Genomic DNA, 13,791 nt, shown 5'->3' with positions numbered 1-13,791 from the left:
TTGCACTAATCCCATCCTCCTCCTCCAGCCCTACAGTAGCCTTGAAAACCAACATCCTTACAACTATGGTAGCTGTAAAAACCAGCCGCCTAGCAGCCACTGGGGAGGCCAGATCGGTGTACAGCTCCCCAAAAGTGCCGTCCCCAGAGAACTGCCACCATTTGACCTGCCTGGCAGCTTGCTGGAAAGCTCTATTCTGAAAGCTTGTCTTTGTCAGACCTGACTTGGATCTTGCTCTGTCCTATCTCCAGAGTATTTCTCAGAAACCATAAGGGACAACTGCTTAACCCTGCAGCTGCCCAATGCCTCATTACCAGCTGGGGCTAAAAATAGGTTGACCAAAAGGTTTAAAAAGAAAACCTGGGGAATGGGATGTCCATAGGGGACTCTGAAAGGCTCCAATATATTCCTGGGACTCAAGAATGCCATGAGCACGTGGAGGACTATGTGTGAGCCCAGGAAAGACCTGAGAAGGCCCTGATCTTTCAACTCTGGCCAACCTTGAGGCTCTAAACAAGCAGGATGCGAAGGCTAAGGCACAGCTGTAAACTGGTGACACATTGAAGGTGGCCCCCAACATACAGAGAGCACCTCAGCAAAGGCAGGGAGATTTAATGGTCCATGTACTTAAGGAAATCTCCATCTGATCACTAGCTACCACTAAACTAACTGAGCAGAGATTTCAGTGGTTGCACATGACAAAGAAAACAAACTAGAGAGTTAGTTCAGAAAAATCACCAAACAAACAAACAGCAGCAACAACAAACCCTCCATATGGGAGAGAATCTGATTTCGAGAGTTGTCACATTATTTTAAAAGTCCATTTTTTAACAAAAAAACTATGAGACATGCAAAGAAACAGTAAAGTATGACCCACAGACAGAAAGAAAAAGCAGTCAATGACCCTTAGGAAGTCCAGACGTTGGGCTTACTAAACAAAGAGTTTAAATCAACTATTATAAATATATTCAAAATACTAAAGAAAAGCAAGTCTAAAGAAATGAAGGTGTGAGCACAATGTTTCAAGTATAGAATATTGAGGAAGAGAGAGAAATTTTTACAAAAAGAACCAAATAGAAGTTTCAGAGTTGAAAAGTACAGTAACTGCAACAAAAAATTTACTAGAGAGGCTCAACAAGAAATTTAAGCTAGCAGAAGAATCAGCAAACTTAAGGTCAATTAAAGTTATCTAGTCTGGGGCCGGCCCCGTGGCCAAGTGGTTAAGTTCGTGTGCTCTGTTTTGGCAGCCTGGGCTTCACCAGTTTGGATCCTGGGCACAGACCTAGCACCACTCATCAAACCATGCTGAGGTGGCATCCCACACAGAAGAACTAGAAGAAGCTACAACTAGGATATACAGCTATGCAGTACTGGGGAGCTTTGGGGTGAAAAAAAAAAGGAAGATTGGCACAGGTGTTAGCTCAGGGACAATCTTCCTCAAGCAAAAAGAGGAAGACTAGCCACAGATGTTAGCTCAGGGCCAATCTTTCTCACCAAAAAAAAAAAAAAAAAAAACAAGTGGCAAGTCTTCTGTCACTTTTCTGAACCAAAGTGTCACACTATCATGCTAAAGGTGTCACACTGGCTCAAGGCTTCAATGGTTTAGAAACTGAAGAATTAAGAGGGGTCCTGGAGATCAATTAGGCACAACTTCCTGTCACAGGAAAGCTCCTCACAGCATGCTTGGTTGGTAGCAGGCTTCTGGTGAAGAGCTGACCTCCCAAATCAGTCTGACCTACTGCAAAGCAGTCTTTTAGAAAGTGCTTCCTAAACTGAAAGCCATCCCTCTGAGAACAGGAACAAGACAAGGGTGCCCACTATCACCATTCTTATTCAACATAGTACTGGAGGTTTTGGCCAGAGCAATTAGGCAAGAAAAAGAAATAAAAGGTATCCAAACTGAAGAAGTGAAACTCTCGCTACTTGCAGACCATATGACTTTATATACAGAAAACCCTAAAGAATGCATCAGAAAACTACTAGCAATAATCAACAACTACAGCTAAGTTGTAGGGTACAAAATCAACTTACAAAAGTCAGTTGCATTTCTATACTCTAATAACAAACTAACAAGAATACAATCCCATTTACAACTGCAACAAAAAGAATAAAATATCTAGGAATAAATTTAACCAAGAAGGTGAAAGACCTATACACTGAAAACTATAAGTCATTATTGAAAGAAATCAACAATGACATAAAGAGATGGAAAGAGATTCCATGCACATGGAGTAGAAAAATAAACACAGTTAAAATGTCCATACTACCTAAAGCAATCTACAGATTCAATGCAATCCCAATCAGAATCCCAATGACATTCTTCACGGAAGTAGAACAAAGAATCCTAAAATTCATATGGGGCAACGAAAGACCCCAAATAGCTAAAGCAATTTTGCGAAAAAAGGAACAAAGCTGGAGGCATCACAATCCCTGACTTCAAAGCATACTACAAAGCTATATGATCAAAACAGCATGGTACTGGTACAAAAACAGATACAAGATCAATGGAACAGAATTGAGAGCGCAGAAATAAAACCACATATCTATGGACAGCTAATCTTCAAAGGAGCTAAGAACATACAATGGAGAAAGGAAAGTCTCTTCAATAAAAGATGCTGGGAAAATTGGACAGCCACATGCAAAAGAATTTAAGTAGACCATTATCTTTTGCCATTTACAAAAATAAACTCAAAATGGATCAAGGACTTAAAGGTAAGACCTGAAACCATAAAACTTCTAGAAGAACACATACGCAGTATGCTCTCTGATGTGTCTTAGAAGGATCTTTTCGAATATTATGTCTACTCGGCCAAGGGAAACAAAAGAAAATATAAACACGTGGGACTTCATCAGACTGAAGAGCTTCTACAAGGCAAGGGAAACCAGGAACAAAATGAAAAGACAGCCCCCCAAGTGGGAGAAAATATTTGCAAGTCCTATATTGGACAAGGGGTTAATCTCCAAAATATATAAAGAACTCATACAACTCAAGAACAAAAAATGGGCAGAGGATGTGAACAGACATTTTTCCAAAGAAGATATACAGATGGTCAACAGGCACGTGAACACATGTTCAACATCACTGATCATCAGAGAAATGCAAATCAAAACTACACTGAGATATCACCTCACACCCGTAAGAATGGCTACAATCACCAAAACAAAAGATAAACGTTGGAGAAGATGTGGAGAAAAGGGAACCCTCATACATTCCTGATGGGAATGCAAACTGGTGCAGCCACCATGGAAAACAGTATGAGGATTTCTCAAAAAGTTAAAAATCGAAATACCACACAACCCAGCTATCCCACTACTGGGTATTTATCCAAAGAACTTGAAATCAACAATTCAAAGAGACTTACGCACCCCTATGTTCACAATGTTCACAATGGCCAAGATATGGAAGCAACCCAAGTGCTCATCGACTGATGAATGGATAAATATGTGGCATATATATACAATAGAATACTACTCAGCCACAGAACAGACAAAATTGTCCCATTTGTCACAACATGGATGAACTTAAGGTATGATGTTAAGCAAGATAAGCCAGATAGAGAAGGACAAACACCATATGATTTCACCCATATGTGGAAGACAAAGAAAGTGCTTCCTGGGGCAGGCCCAGTGGCATAGTGGTTAAGTTTGCCGCTCCACTTCAGTGGCCCAGCGTTCACGGGTTCGGATCCTGGGTGCGAACCTACACACCACTCACCAAGCCACGCTGTGATGGCGTTCCACATACAAAACAGACAAAGACTGGCACGGATATTAGCTCATGGACAATCTTCCTCAAGTAAGAAAAGAGGAAGACTGGCAACAGATGTTAGCTCACGGCCAGTTTTCCTTACAAAAAAAAAAAGTGCTTCCTTCCATTATTTAGAAAACAGATGCCACCTGTGGTCCTGATTTTGCCCTTTTGAAGGAAAAGTCTATTCCTTCTTCTCCCTGACAGCTCCTGAAATGGCTGAAGACAGCCATGACATTACCCCTTAGTCATTTCTTCATTGGTCTAAATGTTACCCATTTCCTTCAACTAACTGTCACAGGACTAGCTCCCCTACCCATTCTCTCTGAACGTACCCTAACGTTTGTGCATCTACAGTGTCTTCTTCAAATGCGGTACTCAGGACGGACCGATACCCGAAACACGGGCTGTGAGTGCTGTCAACAGAAAGCTTTTATCAGACACTAATCTGCTGCTTCACTCATTGTAGATACATCATCGTGGTACTGAACTAACGGTCCACCAAAGCTTCTGGAGTCTGTCTAATTTATTAAATATTGAAGGCAAACGCAAAGCTATAAAGAATATTATAAACACCCAAGGACTTACTATCCCACTTAAGAAATAAAATATTACTAATAAGCTTAAAGCTTCTGTGTGTCCATGTCCACATCCTCTTCCCCCCAAGGGTAATCTCAATTTGGTGTTCATCATTCTTCAGAGTCTTTTAAAACACAAACTACAAGTAAAACAAACAAAAGAAAGTCCCCATTTCTTCCTTCCACAGTAGTATTTTTCAAACCTAAATTCTTAACTTTCTAAACTTTCTGTCCATTTTAAATCGCAGGCCATTGCACACCCCTCCTCATTTCAGATCACCTTGAATCCCAACGCTGTTAGCCAGCACACTAGCTACTCCACCCATACATAAGTCATCTACAGTATACGGTGTGTGGGCCTTCGTGTCTTAATTATTAAAAAACAAAAAGAAAGTTCCCCAGAATGGGGCTGAGGACAGAAGCCACGGCCAACGGCTCGAGCCCTCCCCCAGGCTGACGTGGGTCCATTAAGCAGCCCAGCCAGGGCATGGCCGCAGCCTCAGTTACACATCCACTTAGCCACACTGTCACCCCACACTTCTCCATCTTAGCCATAAGGGCGTCAGGGAGACAAACCTTCATCTGACCACGAGCTATCAGGCAATAAAGAGCGGAATAACGAATCAATAACACCAGAGCTCCAGTTTTAACTAGAACACCATGGTTTTTAGTTTTGGCATGTCTGGTCCACAGCTGAGCCTGCCCATGACACTGGGTGGTGTCTGTCCATCTGTCTGTGCCAGAGTGAGTCTGAGCACTAGGCAGTCATGAAGCACAGACAGAGACAGACCCACGTCAGCTGTGATGGAGCATGGCTGCCACTCAAACAGTTCCGAGAGTAATTCCCTACCAGGCCCCCGAATTCAGGGGGAATGTGTAAGGTAAGGGCTTACGCTAACACACAGAGACCCTCTTGGGTTCTCGAAGGCAGAAAGTGCTAACTAAACACAGGGCAGCTTATTCTGATCTTGGGATACATGAGGCTTTTTTGTAAAAATTATGAAACGTAACTACTGGACAAAAGACTCAGAACAGCTAAGAGATCATAGAAATGTAGTCATTATGTCGTTACGTAGACCAGCACTTCCCAAAGCATGTTCAGTAGAACAGCAGCTTCAGGGTTTTAAGAAGTTACCTAAAGGAAAGATCCCAGGGCCAAACGAGTTTGGGAATACCGAGTTAGACAAAAGTAAGCAGGGTCCTGCACTGCAGAACTTCTCAGAGCTTTTAATAGACTCACATGTGTTGCATATCTGTACAGAGATGTAAGAAGCCACATTCCCTAGACTGAGTTGCTTCTTGAACTCTTCCTGCCAGGAGTGTCTGAAAAGCCTAGTGCTCTGCAGACGGCACCTGAGAAAACACAATACGGTTATGGGTCAATCAATTGAGATATGCCTGGGGCACTAACCATGTGCTGGGCACTGAGGCCAGCAATTCTCATCCACTGCCCACCTTCACCTGCCAAACTCTCTCCTCTTGCATATGAGTGACATCCCATGCATGTGCCCAGACTGGGGGCTCCTTCTCCACAGTCGGGGACACGACAGGAAAGTCTTGGTCTCTGCCTTTACAGTCAGTTTGGATTACCAGACTGATCCCACATAGGGGGCAATCTCAAAAGATTAAAAGATTCTCTAGTCCAGAAATTAGCTATAAGACTGCTTTTTGTTAGATGGAGCCACTGAATCATCAGCATTTTAGGAGAATCCAGTACTCAGTGATTAGAAACTAGAAGATATCAATTAAATTAAACATTCTGGATGAGTTTTCATGAGAGTAAACTGTACAAATTTCGGCCACTTTAAAGTGGAGAAACTTTTCAGGGAGACTTTCAAAAACCCTCAAATATATCAGACCTTAAAAAACTTTGGAAGCTGAAAACAGATTTTGATATCAGCTTCAAAGAAAATGCTACGCTGTTTTAACTAATACAGTCTGAAATTTGTACAACAGGGTTATGGGCTAAAAGACTGAGAACAAAACATTGATGTTTCAGGGCATCGTCTCCACAGCTAACCTCAGATCACAGGGCTTATTTCGTAGAAAATAATGCTCAGAATAAAGTTTAAATCCTGGATAACAGACAATAAATCTCTTCGGGGGATTTATAAAAACTAGAGGTGAGAATTACTTCCAAAAAGGGATCAGGATTGTACCCACAATTAGGTATTAAACACAGAAATGTGCCAACGATTTCTCTAGCCAACTTTAAAGGGAGGGTGTCCTTTTTTTCTTCTTTAAAGGAGAAAAATGACAGGCTTTAAGAATTTCTTTTAATCCTGAAGGAAAAGAAAAATCAACAAGAAAAGACCTAGTTAAACTTTAACAAGTAAATTTTAAAGAGTCTCACCAAAAGGAAATCTAATTGTTTTGATTTCTTAACTTATATTAAATCTAGCAAGTTCACAAGCCTGATTTTTCCACCGGCCTAATGGTCTGTCTTTACTACACCAGGATTGGAATGGCCCTGCGCAGTAAAAGCCCACTGAGTGAGCCTCAGCTGCAACAATGTGCTAATAAAAGCGTCTCCAGCATCTTGCTTTATAGCACCACTGTGAATTGCTATGTAAAAAAAAGGCCTTGGCTCAAAAATTAGCTTTATTAACTCTGCCTGGATTAGGGTTACCAGTGAGGCCCACGAAAGGGGAAAAGTGTCATTGTTCCAGTCACACGTTTATATACCAAGTCTACTTAGGGAGAACGCACCATAGAAAGACAGCTGTACACAGACTCATCTCAGTTTCCTTTCTTGCCATTCGCTCTTAAACTCACTCACTTTTGCCCCCACCACAGCACCCATTCTGGTCAAGGTCACCAGTGACCTCCAAGTTGCTCCATCCAATGATCACTTCTCCTCCCTCCTCTTACTTGGCTAACAGCAGCACTTAAAACCTTTGATCACTTTCTCCTCCTTGAAAACTTTTACCGCTTGGTTCCCGGGGACCATGCACTCTGGGTCTTCCTCCTACCTCATGGGCCCGCCTTCTCAGTCTCCTCCACGTCTAATCATCATCGTGGTGTGCCAGGGCCCAATCCCTGAATCCCCTCCTCTAGCTACACTCACCTCCCTGATGATCTCGTCCAGCTTCCCAGCTTTAAATACGACTGATGTGCTGCTGACAGCTCCCCAATTTACATCTTCAGCCCTGAGCTCAGCCCAGAACTCACCTCCAGCCTCACACCCAACTGCTGATCTTCTCCCACACCGCTCCTCCTACCTTCTTCCCCTTGTTGCTAACGGCAGCCTCATCCTTCCAGGCGCTCAGGCCAAACATCTTAGAGTCCTTGCTGACTCTTCTTTCTCTCCCCACACCCAACCCATCAGCAATCCTGACTCCACCCACTTCTACTGGTAGAGTCCTGGTCCACCACCTCCCCCTGTCTGGATTATTGCAGTAGCTAGTAGTCTAACTGGTCCCCCTGCAGCCTGTTCTCCAAACAGCAGCCAAAATGACCTCTTTTAAAATGTAAGTCGGACTTTGTTACCCTCTGCTCAAAACGCTCCAGCAGCTTCCCATCACAATCAGAATAAAAGTTCAAGTTCTTTTGGGGGCCAGCCCAGTGGTGCAGCAGTTGAGTTCTCATGCTCGCTCCAGCAGCCCGGGGTTTGCCAGTTCAGATCTCGGGCTTAGACCTATGCACCGCTTATCAAGCCATGCTGTGGTAGGCGTCCCACATATAAAGTAGAGGAAGATGGGCATGGACGTTAGCTCAGGGCCAGTCTTCCTCAGCGAAAAGAGGAGGATTGGTGGCAGATGTTAGCTCAGAGCTAACTTTCCTCAACAAAAAGAATGAAAACAAATAAATAAATAAAGTTCAAGTTCTTTTAATGGATTAAACGCCTTTCACATTTTGAGTATTTCTTCTTTTAGCACTGTCTGCTCACTACTCCCCCACCCGTATTAATTTCCTATTGATGCTCTAATAAATTACCACAAACGTAGTGTCTTAAAACAACACCAATTTATTCTCTGACAGTTCTGGAGGCCAGAAGTCTCAAGTCAAGGGTCGGCAGCAGGGCTGCATTCCTTCTGGAGGCTTCGGGGAAAATCTGTTTCCTTATCTTTTCCAGCTTCTGGGGCCACCCACATTCCTTGGTCTGTGGCACCTTCCTCCATCTTCAAAGCCAGCAACATAGCATCTACTCTCCTTTCTGACCTCCTGCCTCCCTTTTATAAAGAGCCTCATAATTACACTGAGCCCACCTGGATAAGCCAAGACAATTACCCCAGCTCAAGATGCTCAACTTCCTCATATCTGCAAAGGCCCTTTTACCACAAAGGTCACATATTCACAGGTTCTGAGGATTAGGATGTGAACATCTTTTGGGGGGCCATTATTCAGCTTACCCCAACATGGCCAGTGTGACCTTTTTGCTTTCCTCAAACACATAAGGTGTGCCCCGCCTCAGGACCTTTGCACTTGCTATATGCCTCTGCCAGAGACCCAGTTTCCTTCCTCCTTCCTTCAGGTCTTTGCCCAAGGGTCACCTTCTCTGTGAAGTAGCCACTGGCCACTTAAAAGTGCACCCCCAACATCACCTCTGCTGTCTTATTTTTATCCATAGCACTTATCACCATCTGAAACCCTCTAGTTAATTATGTGTTTATTGCACATAATGTAAGATCTGAGAGGCAGGGGATTTATGCTTTGTTCACTGCTGTACTCCCTGTCTAGAAAGGGACAGCACATAGTAGGCCCTCTGTAAATAACTGAATGAGACAAAAGAATATGTCCAGTTTCTTAAAAATTCAACACTTCACAAAACTAGATTGCTTTTACTTTCAAAGGTCAGCTTCTGGCACGTGTTGCCCTCAAGAGGCTCCAACTTCTCAGTAAATACCCTCTTGCTTTCTGGTTTTTTTCTTTTAAACTTTTTAATTATGGAAAATTTCAAACACACAAAAGTAAAGTGAACGGTATAAGGAACTCCCAAGTCCTCATCACTCGGCAGAAACGATTATCATCACTTTGCCCTTCTCGTTTCATCTAGCGCCTCATCTTTTCTTTAGTTCTGCTTTGCTTTTCCCTATCCCTGTGTAAAGGAGGCAGCCACCACAACCTGATAAATTAAAAGGAAACCCCCGAGGGCGTTTGGGTCTCGGGAACGCACTGCACGTATCTCCCTGAGAGAAGTCTGGTGGCAAAGGAGAAAGAGAACCAAAGGAACCCGGCAGCGACCACAGGTCTTCAGAACCACATCTGCCGGGAAAATCAATTGGGCCGCGCTGAGCTACGGATTCCCGACTTCTGAAGAGCTCATGAAGATCTTTAGCTATAAAACCCCAGATTCTAGTTTCTCCTATTTGGACATCTGGGAAGATCCTAAGATCACATTGTCCTTGAAACTTGAAATATGATAATCTAACCTTTTACTTCCAGAATTACGTAGTTTGGTAACACCTTTCTCGCTCACCAATTTTATAAGAAATCTCAAGTTTTAACCTCTGCATCTTCCTTCTTTTCCTTTATTGCTTTCTTTATGCACATTTTTCTTTTACTCAAAAAACATAACACTGTAGTCTATGCAGCTAAATTTCTAAAGCTACACATTAGGAAATACACATAACTAAAATATACAAAAATAAAACAAGACAAAATTAGAGAGATGAAGAACAGATTGGTGGCTGCCAGGGGTTAGGGACGGGGAGGGAGGTAGAGGTGGGTGCGGGTAGCACAGAGACCCTTGTGATGAATGTGCCGCATCTTGATTGTGTGGTCACACAAATCTACCCCTGTAATAAAACTGCACAGAACTAAACACACGCGCACAGAAAGGTGCGTGTAAACCAGAGACACCTGAATAAGCTCTGCGGCCGCACAGTGCCAGTGTCCCGGTCTGCTGTCGCTCTACAGTTACAAAGACATTTCCAACAGAGGAAACTGGGGAGGCTACACAGGACCTCTCTGTACTATTTTTTACAACTGCCTCTGAATTTATAATTATTTTTAAAGTTTTAAAAGCAACTGTTGATAAATACTTAAAAACCTTTACTCCTCAGAATTATTCATGTTGTGATTCATATAACACAAGACTTACCCTCCCCTTAAAAACCAATTCTTTACTTTTGAAAATCAGCAATTTTGTAATTGTTATCCATTTAAAAATATTATCCTTTAAAGTGCCAGAAATCCTGTGCACCCACACACAAAAACAAACGTAAAACTATAAAAAGCAAAATGATAAAGCCGTTCAATGAACTGCCCAACACATAACTTTGCTTACTGAAAGTCACCCTGTTTGAGACATTTCAGCATGAAACACTCCCACAACTAGCAAGAAGCTAGAGAGGTCACATCAAAAGTACACAAGGATCTGGGGCCAGACCGGTGGCGGAGTGGTTAAGTTCCTGTGCTCCACTTCAGGGGTCCAAGGTTTGCAGGTTCGGATCCCACGTGCAGACCTATGCACCACTCTCAAGCTGTGCTGTGGCGGCATCTCATATATAAAACAGAGGAAGATGGGCAAAGACATTAGCTCAGGCACAATCTTCCTCAAGCAAAAAGAGGAAGATTGGCAGCAGATGTTAGCTCAGGGCCGATCTTCCTCACAAAAACAACCTCACACACACTGATGTAAGGATCACACACTAATGGAGCGGGACTTTGGCTCTGACAGCATAAACCCTCACAAAGCAGGCAAAGAGCAAGGATGCAGAAAGGAGACCAAGTCAGAGCAAAAGCAGTTCTCCAGTGTAGTCTGCAGCATAATTAAAGCACAAAAGTCCTCCCCAGTCAGGGTTCTTTACTGTTAGTTACCAACTTGGCATAAAGATCTAAGCAAACAGGTTTTCTCCAAGGGCACACATGTAACTCATGGTGCCAATTCCACATAACTGGCCCAAGTTCACTAAAATCCCAAGGCAGCTGGATTAAAAGAGAAAAGAGACAGACAGACAGAGCAAGCCCTTCTAAAGCGAAATCATAAAGTAGCACGACATTCCATTCAACAGCACTCTGTTCCTCTGTTTAAAAATAAAAACACCACAAGAAGCAAATGAAAATGCTCCTTATTTTTATTACCTTGTATTTTTATTTTAATGCTTGAAAAAAACAAAGCCAATTCTATCTACACACTCCTGGCCATCCATTGTCATCTTCATGCAAAAACTCTGAAAAAATCCTGGCTTCAGGATCAGAGCTACCTTAGGGGTTCTGTTTAAGAATATTTTCTATTCTTATACATGCACTCTAAAAATTAGGTTGAACAAAAAACAAACAAAAAAACACCCTAAATCCAACAGGCCAAAGAGGGAAGAATTCTAGTGGACAATTGGACTACTGTGTTGCAAATTAAAGTGTTCACACCTGCAGAATAATCTCACCAGCATAACCAATCTACCCTGAAATGCAGCCCCGCTGTACCAAAAGGGGATCTCTTCTTCCACTAGATCCTATCTTTCACTGATAAACTCTTTGGATGAGAAAACCAGCAGCAGATGTGAAAGCCACATGGCCCTCTACAAAGCAGGAGAGCAAAAAGCAACGTTAAAAGAAATGGTTCCTTAAACAGCAGCTCCTATCAAGAAGGAAGATTTTATCAGCTAATGCTGACTTCGTGGAAAGCAGCTAGCTATTAGACCCTGCTCCAAGACTTCGGCTAACAGCATCAGGCTGAAATCCAGGAGTTCGACTCATTTAGCTACACCCTTGTTTTCAACTCTTGGGCACAGGGCCAATGTGTAAAGCTAGACCATAACCAACCCAATTTCCAAGGGAAAGAAGACAACGTACGTACTCTTTCTTGACGCAATCGAAAGGCTCTGAGCACAGTTTACACTTCAACACATTTTTCTTTAGTGAATTTCAGCCTTTGAATGATTTCTTCCATCATTTCCTAAAGATTTCCAGACTCTGCATCAAAAAATATTTGCCAACACCCCCAAATTAAGTAACATTGTGGCAATCAAGAATACTGGAAACATTTTAAATTCACATTTAAGTAGAAAAATAATTTTGATTAAGCAAAATGCTTCATAAGGAAACAGCGTAAAACCAGAAACCCTAACCCGTCCTGTACTTTGTGTGATCCCGTTGAACCGCCACAGAGGTACGAGCTCTAGAGCCTACATCTGGCTGCAGTTTTCACCACTCAAACTACCTTAATCCTTTTGACTTCACATTCTCGAAGGTGCTTTCGACTTCTACACACAGTTCTCCTACCACTTCATTTTACCACCGTTCTCTCGAAGGCACAGGCACTTGTGTAAAATGCATTACTGAATCCAGGCATGGGAAACGGTCACCACTATACAAATTAATTCTTTGGCAGTTATAGACAATGGATACTCCAGTGTCTTCTGGGAACAGTTGTCCATGAAAAGCCAAATGGTCAGCAATCATATACACATTGAACTTACCAAAAATTACACACTCTTTGCCAAATAGAAGAGAACAGGGGACCAATGTGAATGGCATAAACCCTTGCCTCTCATAGAGTGGCCAAAGCCACACTGGCATCATCTGGTTAGAAATGCAGAGTATCGGGCCCACCCCAGGCCTCCTGAGTCCGAACTTGCATTTTATCGAGGTCTCCTGTGATTCATGTACACAGTCAAGTCTGGCCCAGATGCCATCTCCCACCATCCACTCTGTGGGCATATCCCCCAAAGTACGCCTGAGATGGGGGACACTGATCTGCAATTCCCTCGGTGCAAGCCACTCTCCTCCGCCTCACACCTCGCACCTCACTGAGAGGGAGTCGGGTGTTTAAAGGGTAATTTGGATTATAGGCCTAAAACATGACTTCACTGTTTTGTCCTCAGGCTGACCCTCAGCTCCCAACCTAATGACTGGCTTGATTTAACCAAGGGCTCGCATCTTTGCATTAAAAAGGGTAAGGACATTAACAGCTCAGGCTAGCTCAATAAAGGCCCAGCACAGCATCGTCAGCCTTGAGCACACTGCCACAGGTCAGCCATAACTCAGACTGCAGGGAGAACAGAGCTCTGGAGCAGATGGTCACAAAAAGATAAACACCGCGTGGTGAGGGGGAACACAGTCCTTTAAGTTCAAGGTTGCTTTCCCTCAAGTAAAGTTGCTACACAATTCATAAGTTCTTGAAAATCTGTAATCCTAAGTAAATTTCTGTTACCCAGGAGCTTCCTATACTTTAATTACACATATAGGTAAGTCTTGAACGCCAGTTAATGACAGCTTACCTGTGCACACCTTCCTAGGTCTTTCCTGTCCAGATACTGAAATATATTGATTGCCAATTCGTAAGGCAGTTGGATATCGAAGAAGGGCACATCATCCATTTCATTCTGAGGAGAAAAAAGGAAATAAGCTTACGATTCTGAAATATGAAAATGCTCATATTTACAGGCCTTTTAAATTACCAGAGATATCCTTAGGTGATGACAAGAGGGATGACGCTTTTTCCCAGGAGGAGCAAAGCGTTCTCACTTTTTGCGGAGCACAGTCAGAACTAACTCAGAACTTGACAGCCACTCTCAATTC

At 42.9% G+C, this 13,791-nt stretch overlaps 1 protein-coding gene across 1 annotated transcript in view; it reads right to left on the bottom strand.

Annotated features, from left to right (window-relative positions):
* The window catches only part of FBXW8 (F-box and WD repeat domain containing 8), a 113,214-nt gene that overhangs the window by 84,973 nt on the left and 14,450 nt on the right, over positions 1–13,791 (bottom strand). Inside the window, exon 2 of the mRNA XM_044776430.2 lies at positions 13,491–13,595. Coding sequence (XP_044632365.2) covers positions 13,491–13,595 — 105 coding nt within the window. The remainder of the gene's footprint in view (positions 1–13,490; positions 13,596–13,791) is intronic.

Source organism: Equus asinus, chromosome 8, assembly GCF_041296235.1.
Source record: "Equus asinus isolate D_3611 breed Donkey chromosome 8, EquAss-T2T_v2, whole genome shotgun sequence".
NCBI lineage: Eukaryota > Metazoa > Chordata > Mammalia > Perissodactyla > Equidae > Equus > Equus asinus.
This window is presented reverse-complemented; position numbering and strand designations above follow the sequence as displayed.